The sequence below is a fragment of the Necator americanus genome, chromosome IV (assembly GCF_031761385.1).
Source record: "Necator americanus strain Aroian chromosome IV, whole genome shotgun sequence".
Taxonomy (NCBI): domain Eukaryota; kingdom Metazoa; phylum Nematoda; class Chromadorea; order Rhabditida; family Ancylostomatidae; genus Necator; species Necator americanus.
The window spans coordinates 37,167,549-37,182,313 of NC_087374.1; the positions used below are offsets into that span (position 1 = coordinate 37,167,549).

At 36.8% G+C, this 14,765-nt stretch overlaps 1 protein-coding gene across 2 annotated transcripts; it reads left to right on the forward strand.

Annotated features, from left to right (window-relative positions):
- Positions 1-7,241: 7,241 nt before the first annotated feature.
- On the forward strand, positions 7,242-14,335 carry RB195_003886 (uncharacterized protein; the record flags this gene model as incomplete). Of its 2 annotated transcripts, none has more annotated exons than XM_064201744.1 (14): positions 7,242-7,405; positions 8,908-9,025; positions 9,277-9,351; positions 9,535-9,687; positions 10,164-10,235; positions 10,588-10,735; positions 10,823-10,896; positions 10,954-11,262; positions 11,598-11,668; positions 11,813-11,912; positions 12,787-12,840; positions 13,296-13,355; positions 13,949-14,113; positions 14,192-14,335. In XM_064201744.1, 14 exons carry the CDS (start codon positions 7,242-7,244, stop codon positions 14,333-14,335), a joined length of 1,707 nt encoding a protein of 568 aa, XP_064057625.1. The 2 variants fall into 2 exon arrangements, with proteins under 2 accessions (XP_064057625.1, XP_064057626.1); XM_064201745.1 differs by lacking the exons at positions 12,787-12,840; positions 13,296-13,355 and adding exons at positions 12,697-12,750; positions 13,396-13,461 and having other exon boundaries at positions 7,314-7,405.
- Between the last annotated feature and the right edge of the window lie 430 nt (positions 14,336-14,765).

A 14,765-nucleotide genomic window follows, 5' to 3' on the forward strand; every position in this document is an offset into this window, starting at 1 on the left:
AAAGTAAAATACAGTAGTATATTTTATCTGCTACAAAAATAAACCTGGTGAAGTTGTGCTACCTAGCTCTTTGAGGGTTAATAAATGCTCAAAGTTGACAACAAACTATTTTTTTTCCTGCTGTGATTGGCAACCTGTGAACTTTGAAGGATTATATCCCACCTTCTGATACCAGCAGACGAAAAAAACTCACCTCTTGTCAAAATATAAGTTGTTCTAAGCACTATTCTGGGGACGTATTCACTTTTTATCATTTATTTCTCGTATTAAAGTTGCTGGAATTCAGCAAAAGCCCAAAAAACCGTTTTCGAAGCTCTGACTAATATTATAGAAATAATTCGAACAAATGATTTAATTTGGTAGGAACTCATTCTTCTTTCTAGAAATAACAGAACATAACATTGTTCAGCACCTAAAAATAAATTTCCTCCTCGAAAACTGTTGTAATTGCCCCTAAATGGTTAAAATAGGTATGATTTTGGTGTTTTCAAGCATTATTCCGCATGTTTAATAGATTCGTTCTGCATGGTATACATATTTGAATAGATCTCAACGAGTCGAATCCATCTGTGTAAAGATTTTAAAGAAATCTTCACTTCTGTGGAAGTACTGAACGGGCGACGGTAGCCGACGGTGCCGCACCGTCACTCACCGTCGGTTTTTCAATGTTCATGCAGAGTATTGTATAAGAAGAAGCAAGATTTTCGAGTTAATCTCAGTTAATTGATCATCCATCCGTGTTTTTTGTACTTTACTTCCATTATGACATAAAAATTTTCGAGAATATCTGCGATCTCCCGTATTATGCGCATAATAAATATCCGTAGCTCATTATGCAGCGTAAACGCATCAGTCAGCGTGACGTGAGGGTTGTAAAGAGGACAACAGTTTGCCGCCCCGGAGGTTGAACAGGGGTCTGTTTCCCCGAAACCGATGCATTATAAACAGAGAAGTCTGGGAGTGTGATGGCAAAGGACAGCATTTATTGATCAATACGATCGATCCTTTAAATCGCTCGTTCACACGTCGAACCGTGTCACCTCTGCAAAATTTCTGCAGGCCTTGGATAGTCGGTTTCATTTATTCGAATGATGTGCTTATATTCGTGAAATTAGTAAAATCACTTTCTTCGATGGCTAAAACCTTTAAAATGGTTTGGTTTGACGCAAAAGTGCAAGATGAGTCAGGATAATGTGACAGGAAGTTTTTTTTTTTCCTCAGTGGTTGCTCCTCATAAATGATAGGTCTGCATCCGTCTTACATGTCTAATCTGCCATCACGGTAAACTGTGGAAAACACACGATGTGGTGGGTAAGGACATGTTATTTTGCGAAATTTTAATCAATTTTAATTATTTAACTATTTCAATCAATTATTTTAAGTTTACAACCTGAATGAATATCGAGGAGTTAATTTTCAACCTTTGAGTTGAATTATTTTTTGAGCAATTTTTCGCAAGTATGTGAATTACCATCTTTAATTTAGACGAGTTCAGGTACGACGGCACTGTTTTTTTTTTTCAAAGAAAAATGAAAGGGAATTTTCATTGTTGATATTCGCATGAAAGCAAAAATTTTCCCTAATTACCCTGCGATAGAGGATCGGCGATGTTTTAGTCGCGAACAGATTCTGCATATCTATTTTTCAGGTTACTGTAGAACGAAACTGTTGCTTTGATTTTCGATGCACTTTGGGGGTACAAATTGAAGCTTGATTATTTTTCGTCACGTCGCCCGCCTCCCAGCTATAATTACTGCGGGATAATTGTGGATTCAGAAATCCATGTATTCTTCTCAGTATTCCTATTTCTTCTCTCAGTATTTCTCCCTTTTTTTTACTCTTAAAAAGACATAGGATCCGCATAGGATAGAAAATATTTAAAAAATATAAAAAAATATATATGAAAAAATAAGGAAAAATGGTTTTGTTCCTTAAACACATATTTTGAAAAAAATGAAATGCTCACAATGTTACTATATAGAGTTTATACATGAGTCCCAGCATTTGTTTATTTGTTTATCTATTTGTGTTTGTTGATTTCACTACATAAAGTGTAAAAGTTCCCGCTTAGCGCTTTCTTTCATGCATTTGCGGTGTTACCGGTGAATAGTGCTGGTCGACCGCCTCGTACGCACCGTTATGGGCACTTAAAGGACAATAAATTTGGTATGAACTATGCATTGACTGAAAACGTTACACTACACATCGAAGGCTATAGATTTTAATAGTAATTAGTAGTTAAGTGATCCAGAATTGTTTACTTACAAATTTTAAAGTAATAGAAATACATAGACGCAAAATGCGTCAACAATTTTGGAGTAATTTTGAGGTACACATTCAAAAATAAGAAGTGATAATGACCGAAAGTAAAAACTCTGGAAATAGCACGTGTATTTGATCGAGAATGGATTACTAGACGTACGTGATTGAGAGGGTTCTGCTGATAGGATCTTTTACACTCAGATATCCGATCACCGCTCTCTCTTTTTCTTGTTTTTTGTTTTTACTACGCGATATTAGCTCTTGTCAAATATCCTGAGGTGCATGTAAATGAAAGAGGCGCTGTCATCGCCTATTCAGAAATTCAGTGCCGCGATGGGAAAAGTAAACCAGACTTCTACAGTCGCTTAATCATCCAGAACCACATCAGCCACCAGCATAACTCGGCCACAAGCGTTCGATCCTGCTTACGTAATCTTCTTTTAGTGGATTTTAAGGATTTCACATATGATTTCCAGTTTCGCTTGGAAAAAATGATCTTCAGTATACTTATGTCAGAGATTCTTTCGAAGAATTCAACTCTTTTACATATTTTAACCGTAAGTGAATTTGCATTGCCTACATATGCAAAATTTAGTTTTTAATTTAGAAATTTAGACGTCTAGATTAGAATTTAGATTTTTGGAAAAATTTTGTTTTTAGAATTTAGAAAATAGTAAAAATGATGGCTCTTACTTGTTTTTAATTACTTTGTTATTTTGTCCAACAACCTCCAAGTCATCAGTTAAAAAAGTTTCACCTAAACCTCGTTGGCATAACAAGAAAACATAATTACTTTGTTATTACTAGTTTTATTATTTGATTTATTTTAAGTCCGATTTGTTCTCATAATTATTGGAGCAATAAAAACCAAGATATCTAGAAATAAATCAAAAAATCTATTCGAAAAGACAAATGCGAGAAGATATAACAGAATTTTCCAGAAAAAAAATTAAATATAAAATATTACGGAAAATTCTCGCTAGCAGCTCGCAATAGAATCCAAATCTTTTCTTCTTTGTTGGGCTATGTACATAATTTTCAGTGTTGATGTTGGTTTCTCTTTCACTGTGGATGAATTACAAACTTTGAAAGAAACTGAGAAGTTTGTTTCGTGGAACTGCGTGGAACTATCATTTTAAATCGTATTGTTTTTGTTTATTACGATGTTTCGTCTAATGTTGTGGAAACAGAGAGTAATTTAATTTTTCCTACTAAGTTTCTAATTCATTTCGAAAACTGACACATGCCCAGAATACCTATGTATGTATATTTTGAAAAAGTTGTGAATTTGAATTGTTTGATCATTGTAAACCTTAATTTATATCTAAAACCTCAATATTTATGTTGTCGAAAGGTTGAGGTCGTCGTAACTAGTTGACGAGGTGAGAAGTTTGGCGAAGAAAAGAATAATTGTCCAGAAAATTCTCACTTTGTCCGGAAAAATACATCGCGACCGAAAGTGACGTGTGCACGGTTTAAGCAAACAAATTTCGAAGCATTTTGAAGGATCGGTAAACGTTTGAATGTTTACAGTATGCTGCTTCAAAAGTGACATTTGGCTATAGAAAAAACATCCAGCGATGGCATACTCTGATCGCACTCCAATTCTTTCCTTACGAGCGAATTTCCCCGTCTTTCATGGGTCTGTCCGAGACCAATATCCAGAACACAATAAATACACGGAGGAACACATAACGACATCGTATTTGCGCTCTATTAAGGAATGACTCAGTGTCTAGCGGAAGTAAATTATCTTCGCTGTCGTTCGGAACGAATTAGCATCAAGTTTGAAATGGTTCCGACCTTGTTGTAAAAGTAGATCATTTTTTGTGATTTTCAGTCCAGCGTTTCAAAGTTTTTTTATTGGATTGATTGGTTCAATCCAAAATCATGTTTGGGAATCATCGCGTTTACATAAACAGAAAAGGAAATTTGTTTACCCCATAGACGTTCGCCTTTCTTTAGGGGATTGCACAGGTTTTGCATCCAGAGATGGTTCCTTCTTGTGTTCTTGTTCGAGGCGGTTTATCGGAAAACATAGTTTGCGGGGTTTTTCTTCGCGTAGTTGTCGATTTTGCACGTCTCAGACAGGATTCGGCTCTACTCGGAATTGGGCGTGCGCGATGGCGGCGGTTCATTCATTCCACCAACATATGCGCTACGAGGAGTGCGTATAGGCCCTCCTCTCTATAAGTCTCTGTATTTTCCTTTTTCCTTTTGACGATAAGTTGGTAGCTGAGTGCCTTTCACCACAAATGGTGGACTTTTCCGCATCAGTGCAGGACTACTATCGAATTGTTCATTGTAACATCGGTTGTCCGTGTCGCTACTTCGCTCCAGCAAGGTAACGACATTTTCCAGCGTTCCGTCCACCTTGCAAGGACGCGATCGATTTCGATTCTATAGCGAGTTTTCTTGCAACCGTTGCCTATGAAGTTCTTCTTCTTTTCGAGAATAAATAGAATCTACCAAGATGCTTCTCTCCCTCTTCCCTCTCCCCTACTAATTTCTTCCCCTAAAAAACAGTCTAAAAAATTAGTGAAGAAACTAGTGCTCCCCAGCACTCTCATCCAGAACAACCTTTTTTTCCCTCAAGAGGGCGTGAAAAGAAATAAACGGTCGTTTTAAGTCCCAATGACGTCAAAGATCAGTTGCCCCCTGGCGTATCCCGTCAGTCAATTGCCTGCATCGCAGAAATTCTGTTTTTCTCCTTCACGTTTCTGTTGCAAAGACGAATTATACCTACTTCCCATGTTCCCATGTTCTTATATACCACTGTAGAGCTCAGCGAGGTCACATCCACTCTCCTATCGTTCTTTGCACGTGCGAATTTCTCTCCGCCTCTTCATTAAGCGATATGTCTCGTCGAAGTTCTGGCGATCGCGACCGATCTGTTTCGCGAATCTGGCGAAGAGTCTATCTGGATCACTGGCTAATAGTTGTTTGCTGTTTCTCCGCTTTCGATCACATTTTTTTTCTCGAATAAAGAACACCTAGGTACATGGATAAGCACACTCGCTCCTGTCATTGATTCTATGAGTCAACCGGGTCATCAACCTAGTGACAGCCTGCCCTACGAGGGCATTTCTGCTTGTCCCATTTATTTAGTCAAATGAATTTATTATTATCCTCATCAGTATTCTGGGATCATTTCCCCATTGATTTCCATTACTTGGCTTTTCTGCTTTCTCTTTCTTTCTCTGCAACGGTATTTAACCAGATTATAGTTTCTGTTTTCATAAACCCTTCATTATCTAAGATTTCGAGCACAGTCCTTCCTTGCACAGAAGTCGGCTGGATTTTGTAGTAGCTGTGTTTTTTTTTTCTAACTCATTTCAAACTAACTGTGAAAGGCTATTAGAGAATTTCGTAAGTCACGTGGAAGTCGGCATCCACGTTAAAGTTTCCTAAGTCGACTGAGAGCGATTTTTTCTCTCCAGGAAAGAACTGGAAGTGGATTTCGTGAATTATAACCTATAAGAAGATTGCTCCATTTCCTTAAGAACCTGGATTGGTGAATTATTAATCTCTTCCAGTTCTTGTGCTCTGCCCTAAATTTAAACCTTGATTTCATTCTTTTGAGGACTTTTTTGAGGAACGAATGTAAAGTGTTGGTTTTTCGAGAGAAAGAACGAGAGAGAAAATGTGAGAGAGAGATGAGAGATTCAGGACAAGAAAAATAATAAGAGAGTAAAAGTTCCATACCCATAATCATTTATGTTTAAATGCGGTCGTTCACCAAAATATATTGCTCCATTAGAGAAGAATGAAGCTTTTTTTGTTCTCTCCATTTGTATGTATGTTCTTGTTTTTATTTTCAAGTAATCGTTTTGAACTGTCACAGTAACAAAACTAAGAAAAAAAGTTAATTTCCTCGCTGAATCTTAACTCATATGGATTTAATAATTGTTAACCGCAGCAGGAAAATTTTCCTATCACTTGAATACCATGGTATTCAAGTGATAGGAAGAATTTTGTGCTATGGTTAAAAAAAAGAAAAATATGCTTTTACCATGCGCAGCTCCTTTATGCAGATATATTTCTCTTTTATTTCATGAACTAGGCAATGCCATGTTTTCGTTTCAAATAGAAAAATAGAAAAAAAAAACTCATGTGTAATTAAATTAAGGAAAGAGGAGGTAGAGGTTACAAAATATACACTCACCGTCTTTTCCAAATTGAATTTTTTTCTGTTGGGATTTGGTGTTCATTTGAATTAACAGGCTCTGCTACTTTTCCTTTCCGGATTTCTTCTTAATTTTACAGAAGATGCTTCACCCTACTGCTGCTCATACATATGTCGTTTGGTTTTTAGAAAAATTCCGTAGTTCCTTATAATTTAGCTATCTGCATGATATCCTTGATCCAGGTCGGAATAGATTTACTGCCACATAATCCAATAATTTTATTTCCTAATCCTTTCGTATTCATCGTTTTTCCGCAATCGTTAAGTTCCTAAACGATCTATAGGACGATTTTTCGCTCTCGTAAATATCCATTTAAACTTCGACAGTGTAAAATCGCTTCGAATTTTTCGCCACTGGAAATATGAGAATTCCTCTCCACGTTTTATTATTTCCTCTCTTGAACCTTTCTCAGACTTTCAATCTCCTCTAAAAAAACCTCCTCTCGTCGTTAAAAAAAAGATAGAAGCTAAAATTGAAAGAATCGACTTTTTTTTAGGGTTTTTAAAACATTGCCGGGCAATCCTGATGATTCCCACTTCGTTAGCGTATCTGTCCTTGGGTCCCATTATCTTCTACCTCCAAATGAGAGCCTAAAGAGGTTTTCTTCTCCATAGAAAGTGTTTTTAATGCATAAGATGGATTCGTATACTTCTTCTTCATAGAGAGTGTTTCTAATGCCCAAGATGCATTAATATTATATATTTCTTTATTCGTTGATGCGATAATTTCTTGTCCATTACATTGCTTCCATCCTATTATCGCTAAATCCTCCTGAATCCTGAAATGTTTTAGATGTGGAGTCTTGGTCTGTTACTTTTATTGTTCGGCAGCTGCACGGCTGATATTTTCTCTGCAATAGCAGACATGCAAATGATGTTAGGTGTGGAGAAGGAGGTCACCGCTGTCATTGACAACTACATAGCAGCTGAGCAAAAACGTCTGGACAATCTCAAGAGGTGCTTTTTTATTCCCATCATTTTTCCATAGTAAACCTTTGCATGCATGCATGCACTATTACTGCTTTAGCAATGACTAGAGTATATCGCTGCGTGTTTCAGATGAAGCCTCAAATCCAGCAGTTAGGGATTAGCTTAACTTTTATGCTAAAAAAATCTCACCTGAATAATTTCTGCACATATAATGCGCTTTTTCATCGTAAAGTAGCAGAGAACGAGGGAAAAAAAACCTGGGATTTGAGAATAATCATTGCTCTGCTAGTGAGTATTGCTAGCGAGTCTCGAGGCTATAAATCTCCACAGTGAGCGTCACGTTCGTTCCGGAACGGGAATGTGGCAGGCCGCCATTTATTTCCAGCTTCGCGGTGATTATCGCTGATTGGATAGGTCAGCTCTCTTCAAACAATGCCCGTCGAACAATACACAACGTAGCTTTTTTCCAGGATTTCTTGCAATATTGTTGCCAAAATATAATTCATCTTCATAGATTTGAGGTAATATCACTCATAGGTAAAAAAGGGCTAGGAGCACTTGTCATAGAGAAAGAACTGGATACGATGTATATTAATGATTCATTCCTATGTGCCATGTTGTGTAAAATGAGTGAATTATCGTTTTTTTGCGACTTAATATAAAATAAAAATTGGAAGGGGGAATATACGTTCAAGATCACTGATCAATAAAGATTATGGCTCTGCAAAGAAAGTGAGAGAACTATGTTTGCAATAATTTGTAATTATTATTTAACTTGAATTCACCCAATTTTATTTATTATTTTGTTTTATTAACCATCATTCACCGGTTGTTCATGATTATGCTATTATTATATAGTGTATGATTACTAATTTTTCTGATTACGTATGCTTAAACTTATACTTTTATGATTACTACTAAGTTTTCTTCATTAAATTTTTGTGAACGTCAGTTTCGGTAAAATATTAGTGCAGTTCTCTTAGCAGTTGTAATTATTATCATTTTAATAACTATCAAAGAGTTTTTTCTGAAATAATCAATTTAATATATAATTTTAATAATTTTTAAAGAGTTTTTGCAGCATCTAAGTAATGTCTACACAATTCATCATGGATTGAAAATTTACATATTCCTTTGGAAAAAAAAAGTTGACGACTGGAAAAGAGAAGACGTCAGGTTTCCTTTGGGTATGCGAATTTTCCACATAAACATCCATAAAATGGTTGCGGAGGCAGGTGTAATCCATTTTTTGATGGATCTCTTCCGTAGGAAGCTCTATGACTGACAACAAACGTTCGGTTCCAACGTTTGGAACGAAGCGCTCGTGTTTCAACTCGAACTGTTCTCTGAACGGGGACCTAAAGAAAATTAGAGTTAAAAATTTGAGGCCTGTGAAATACGTACGTTAGATCCTACATGAGTAGGTGAATCGCTGAGTGGTTGCGCTGAATATGTTTTTTTTAAATTCATTACTGTATAGTTCATGACACTAAAAGTAAAATATGGAATCTAAAAAAAGTTCCCTTTAGGTTTGCAGACGAATATATTGTGCGGAATAAGAACGCAGCTGACATTGGACCGGATTTTGTCACCAATCCGATCAATGCTTATCTCCTTATCAAACGGTTAACCTCTGAATGGAAAAAGGTAAGTGTGGGAATGAAGGTATTTTATTCCCAAAGTTTCGCTCACTTTAAAGAGTTTGCAGCGAAATTTAGGGTAATGAGTTCCATATGAGGAAAAAAACTGGTGCTGTGAGAGATGTGAAACTTGGATTTTTCTCACGAGAACGCTTTAATCTTTTGGATTTATAAATATTTTATTTGATTTAATAAAATTTGAAATACATGTACATGCATACATATCTACCCAGGTCAGTAACTACCAAATTCTTCCAGGTTGAAGACATTATGCGTAACAATGTTGCTGAAGCATTCATCAAAAATATCACAGAAAATCGATCACGAAGCCAGGTAAACTCCTCCAGAGTCTATCTTCCAGTGACTAATAACAGAACAAAGACAGGCAAAATAAACAGCCATTTTTGATAGCTAGTTGCGGCTTTTTGTATTTCTACAGATGTTATTTGTTACTACCAAAAAAAGTGAAATTGATGTAGTTTATGTCAAGTAATTTTATATTCTTCTTGGTTCCAGGTGAAATTCCCTGAGGAGGAGGATTTGTCCGGTGCTGCGACCGCGATTCTTCGCCTTCAGGACGTGTACAAATTGGATACCAATGACCTCTCTAACGGTATTATTTTGGGTGAGAAAGTCTCTCAGAAACTCACTGCACATGATGCTTTTGAGGTGAGCACGCATGCAGATTTTCAAGATTAGAACTCTCCCTTAAGTCAATCTATGGATTCTTGCAACTGATCCACGTACACATATAAAGCATTGTTTCAAAGACTTGTAGTGAACCACAAAAAAAATTGTTTATTTATTCCTATTTCGAAAAAAGAATGTTGCTTAATAATTCTTGACTACATCCAGCTTTTTGAAGCTTTTTGTTTTAAAGCTCCATCTCTTTTTATTCTAAGGTTTATGGGAGAAAAATCCGGCGGGAGTTAGAACTTTAAAATTTTTAGCACCATTGAAGCTAAAACACCCCTAGTTTTAGGATTTGGATAACTCATACAGTTGAAAAGATTCTTAAATTTTTAATTTTAATGTTACTTTTTTCATGGCATCATCTAATTACTGAGAACCAGATTTCTTCTTGAACTTTACGTTCAATTGATACAGTAGATATTAGATTAGTTTGTTGATGTGAAAATTTACAGGTCGGACGTGCCGCCTACAATCAAAAAGATTACTATCATACCCTCACATGGATGCAGACCGCTTTGAACAAGGTATGAGTTACATTTGCAGCAAATCCACCAAAACAAAAGTGATTTCTGGAGACCTTAGAGCATAATTTCTTACTTGCTGTCTCATCGTTTCTGGAATCTTCTGAAAAATATTCTGTCTCTTTCCTTGTGACGTTTTATCCATCCAGTGTCTTCGATTTTGACTTTTTTTCAATGTCTCAGTGTCTCAGGCTTCGCCTATTTGCAAAACGTCCACATTGGGCAAATATTGAACACTCTGACACTTTCACGTTAATGTTTCTGTGCACGTTATGGATTAAATTAAATCGAAACAATTGATTTGATTTAATTTGATGGAAAAGCATTACATTTCTACTGTATGCGTTCATTTTAGCTCGAAAACGAAGAAGAAAAAACGATATCAGAAGCGGAGATCCTCGAATACCTTGCCTACTCGCTTTACCAACAAGGAAATCTCCGTCGAGCGCTAGCACTCACGAAACGACTGGCAGCAATTGCACCTAATCATCCTAGGGCTCAAGGTTGACCCCATTTCTTCCCTAATTTTCACTGCAATAGAAATTTAGAGGTGAAAAGCCTTCTATAACACCATATTTTCTACTATTCAGGAAATGTGAAATGGTACGAGGATATGTTGGAGGGAAAAGATATGGAAGGTGATCTTCCACCTATTGTGAACAAGGTATTTCTCCAAAAGCTGCTATTTCGAGCGGAACCAACTGTCTTTCTCCTTTTCCAGCGCGTTGAATTCGATGGCACCATTGAACGCGATGCTTACGAAGCTTTGTGTCGTGGAGAAACCCCACCTCTCGACCCTTCCGAGGAGAAACTACTTTACTGTTACCTTAAATTGAGTACTAGCGTTTCATACAGCCCATCCTTAAATTTTATCCATATCCCCCATTCGCCGTTTCAGATGGACAAACCGTTTCTGCGTTTGGCTCCAATCAAGGTGGAGATTCTACGTCTTGACCCTTTGGCCGTGCTCTTCAAGGAGGTCCTGTCCGACGAAGAGATGGAAGTAATCAAGAAGATGGCGACACCAAAGGTGTGTTAACTAGGATTAAAGAAAGAATCCTAAAAATATTATCTAAGCTTTGAGCTGGAACGGGCGACGGTGAAGGCTGAAGACGGTTCTCTTATCACCGTCAACTACCGTATCTCAAAAAGGTAGCGCATGTATATATCGGGTTTGCGCATTACATATATAAGACTTTTACAGTAACCCTCTTACCCAGTGTTGTCCGTATTCTATTCATGTCTTGAGTCTGGCATGTGAAATAAAACCATTAGTGGAATGACTACACATTTAATTCCCGAGTTTTTATGTTTATCTTCGGTGTTTTTTCTTACCTTGCATGAAAAGTGGTGATTCGTTTTCAGCTGAAGCGTGCTACTGTACAGAATGCTGTGACAGGTGAACTAGAAACGGCCAGCTATCGTATTAGTAAAAGGTATAGAAATAGAAGTTTGTTAACCTTTTTTCGTTCACTTACGTTCTTCTGGGTGATATTTGTGTCTTTCCCTGGGCGTCAACACGATTTTATACTAACTAAAAGAAATAGTTGTCGACAATTTCTTTATTTAACTGTTTTCAGTGCTTGGCTGAAAGAGGAGGAGCATCCTGTGATCGGTCGAGTAAACAGGAGAATTGAGGATATGACGAACCTCAATCAGAAAACTTCAGAAGATCTTCAGGTCGTCATTTCTGTTGTTATGCGCTCTTACAACGATTTATTTGTCATTATGTGATCGAAGTTATCACGTTAACTTCGAAAGTAACTCTGGAATTTACTAAGTTATAAGAAAAATAGCAAAAATGGAACTGAAACGAGACGAACAAGTCGTAGATGCGCTGAAAAAAAGAACCACCGAGGCACAGTTTATCTCTTGAGAAATGCTTTGGAGCACTCTCTAAATATTTCGTCGATGCACCATGAATTTCTAATTCGATTACTTGTTTACAGACCACCAGTTTCCGTCCTTTCTTTTTTTTTCGAGGATAGATAATTTCCCCACTTTCCTACATTTTCTGATCCAAAGCTTTGAACCGGAGAAAAAAATTGCCGCGAAAATATGCTGTTTCTTTTTTGCTTTTTCGTGCTTTTTCTCAAGGATTATTGGTTTCTTGACGACCGTTACTTCTTCCTGTAATGCAGTTTTTGTTCCTCTACCGTATCATCGTTGCAGTTACTGTATCCATTACAATTTCAACAGTTGTTTTTTTCAAAAGGTGTATGTACTTGAGAAGTTCCACCAAAAGCGTGGTATCTCTTTTACATTAACGTATATAGCAAAAAATCGTCGTATCCCGTTCCAAACTCATCTAATTTTCCCCGTCATTGTCCGGGATTTCTTCTGAAGAGAGAATCAATCGTGCTAATCGTATCGTAATTGAGACCTAATTGAGAGCTAATATTCTCACTTATTTCAAGCATTAAACCTTAACATCACTAAAGAAATTTCAAGATTTGGATTTCAGGTAGCTAACTATGGTCTTGGAGGTCACTACGATCCTCATTTTGATTTCGCCAGAGTCAGTTTAATCTTAAAGTTATTATTTTCTTTACAGATAGCCAATTATGGCATTGGAGGTCATTATGCTCCACATTTTGATATGTCGACGGTAAGGATGTGGTTGTGCATGTCATAGAAAGTTATAGCTCGATGAGATGGGATAATTGAGAATTGTCCATGAATCTTATCGAGCTCATTCCTGTCTGTCAAGTCCTTACCTCATGCATGGCGGTCCTTCACAACACTGGTTCAATGTTTTCGCAAATATTTACACTAGACAAAAATTTCGTTTGGATGAAATGGCTCGTGCAGTTTGTGCAAATTTCTATGAGGAGAATTTTAGAAGATTCTTAACTTACACATGTCACTACCTATATTTTCACTAGGATTTATTTTTGTCGTAGCATAACTACACTAATTTCCTATCTAACCAACGTTTCATCTACACATGGGCTGTTTTATGTTGCCTGAAGTGCTTTCTAATCATCTAATTGTTATATATAGATAGTCAAAAATAACCAGACAATTTTTTGTCCCACAACTTTTATCTAAGGACCGTTTTAGAGAGGCGAAAAGGAACCTTACCGACAGAACGGCAACCGCATCGCTACTGTACTATTTTATGTGAGTACTATATGTATTTTTTAAAAGTAAATTCTTATAGAAAGAAGAGAAGAACGCCTTCAAATCACTCAATACTGGAAATAGACTGGCAACAGTGTTATTCTACGTAAGCTTCGTTTATTTTGCTCTTAACAGGGAATCTGTAGTCTCGTATCTGTGGACGAGTTGTCGAAGGCAGCGTTTACTTTAAAATAATGGTATCTAGTTGAAGATAAAATGTTTTCTAGTGAGAAAGGAGCAATTTTTCGAAAACATAGCGGTCGCATACTCACCCACCACGCGAAAATTTTATTTTTCTGATCTGATTAGCACAGCTAAGTTTGGCGCTGGATTTATTTATTATTATTTATTAAGGCTTATCTTAAGCACAAATTTCAGCTCTTTTTTTGGAAAAAAAATTCTTACTGTCTCTGAAGAAACTGTTTTTAGACAATAATTCTTTTAGCACCGATGGTAGCGTCTTCCATAACTATGCATAATTGTTTTATGGATCCCTATGAATTATAAAATTGTTCGATCCCCGCTAGATTCATAGATCCGAAAAAGAGTGTGGAAGCTTGAAATCGCTACTCGTTCTAAACGCCTGAATTCAGATGACACAACCGGAACGTGGAGGTGCTACCGTATTCAATCATCTCGGTACTGCTGTATTCCCGACAAAGCATGACGCATTGTTCTGGTATAATCTGATGCGAAGTGGAGAGGGAGATCTCAGAACTCGTCATGCTGCCTGTCCAGTGTTGCTGGGAGTGAAATGGGTTCGTTACTGCATATGTTTCATAATTGCAATTATAATCAAGTTAGAATAAAAATTGTTAATTAAATGATCATCTTAGGTGTCCAACAAATGGATTCATGAACGAGGACAAGAGTTCACCCGACCGTGTGGATTAGACGAAGATGTACAAGAGTATTTTGTTGGAGATCTCACTCCACGTACCCATGGAGTTAGACATAAGTATAACGTATCTAATTTGTAGATTTAAGCACATGTTCTGTAAGTAATGAGAACTAGTTCGTTGATTATTTTCTTATCCAAAGATGGGAATTCATAATAACAGTTTTTTTTTACTGTGTCATTATATCCTTGATTAATACGGTTTTAATGAGAGGTGGTATTCTCTTGCCTTGTGCTTGTTATTTTTCTTTGTGAATGTTATAAAGTTTAATTAAATAATGTTACATCGTTGTGTCTCCGTTGTTTTGATGACCTTCCCCCTCTTGCCCAAATTGTTAGCAAAACATCATTAAAATTGTCCTTGAGCAGACAGAGTGTGTAGAAATCCAGAAGAAGCTGTGTGGATGTAAGTTTGCTCTTCGGATTTCCTTTGTTTGAAGGATTATTGGACTGATAGACAGAGAAATTCAATAAATAATAATGGAGGACCATCAACAGCCGGAATGGGAAAA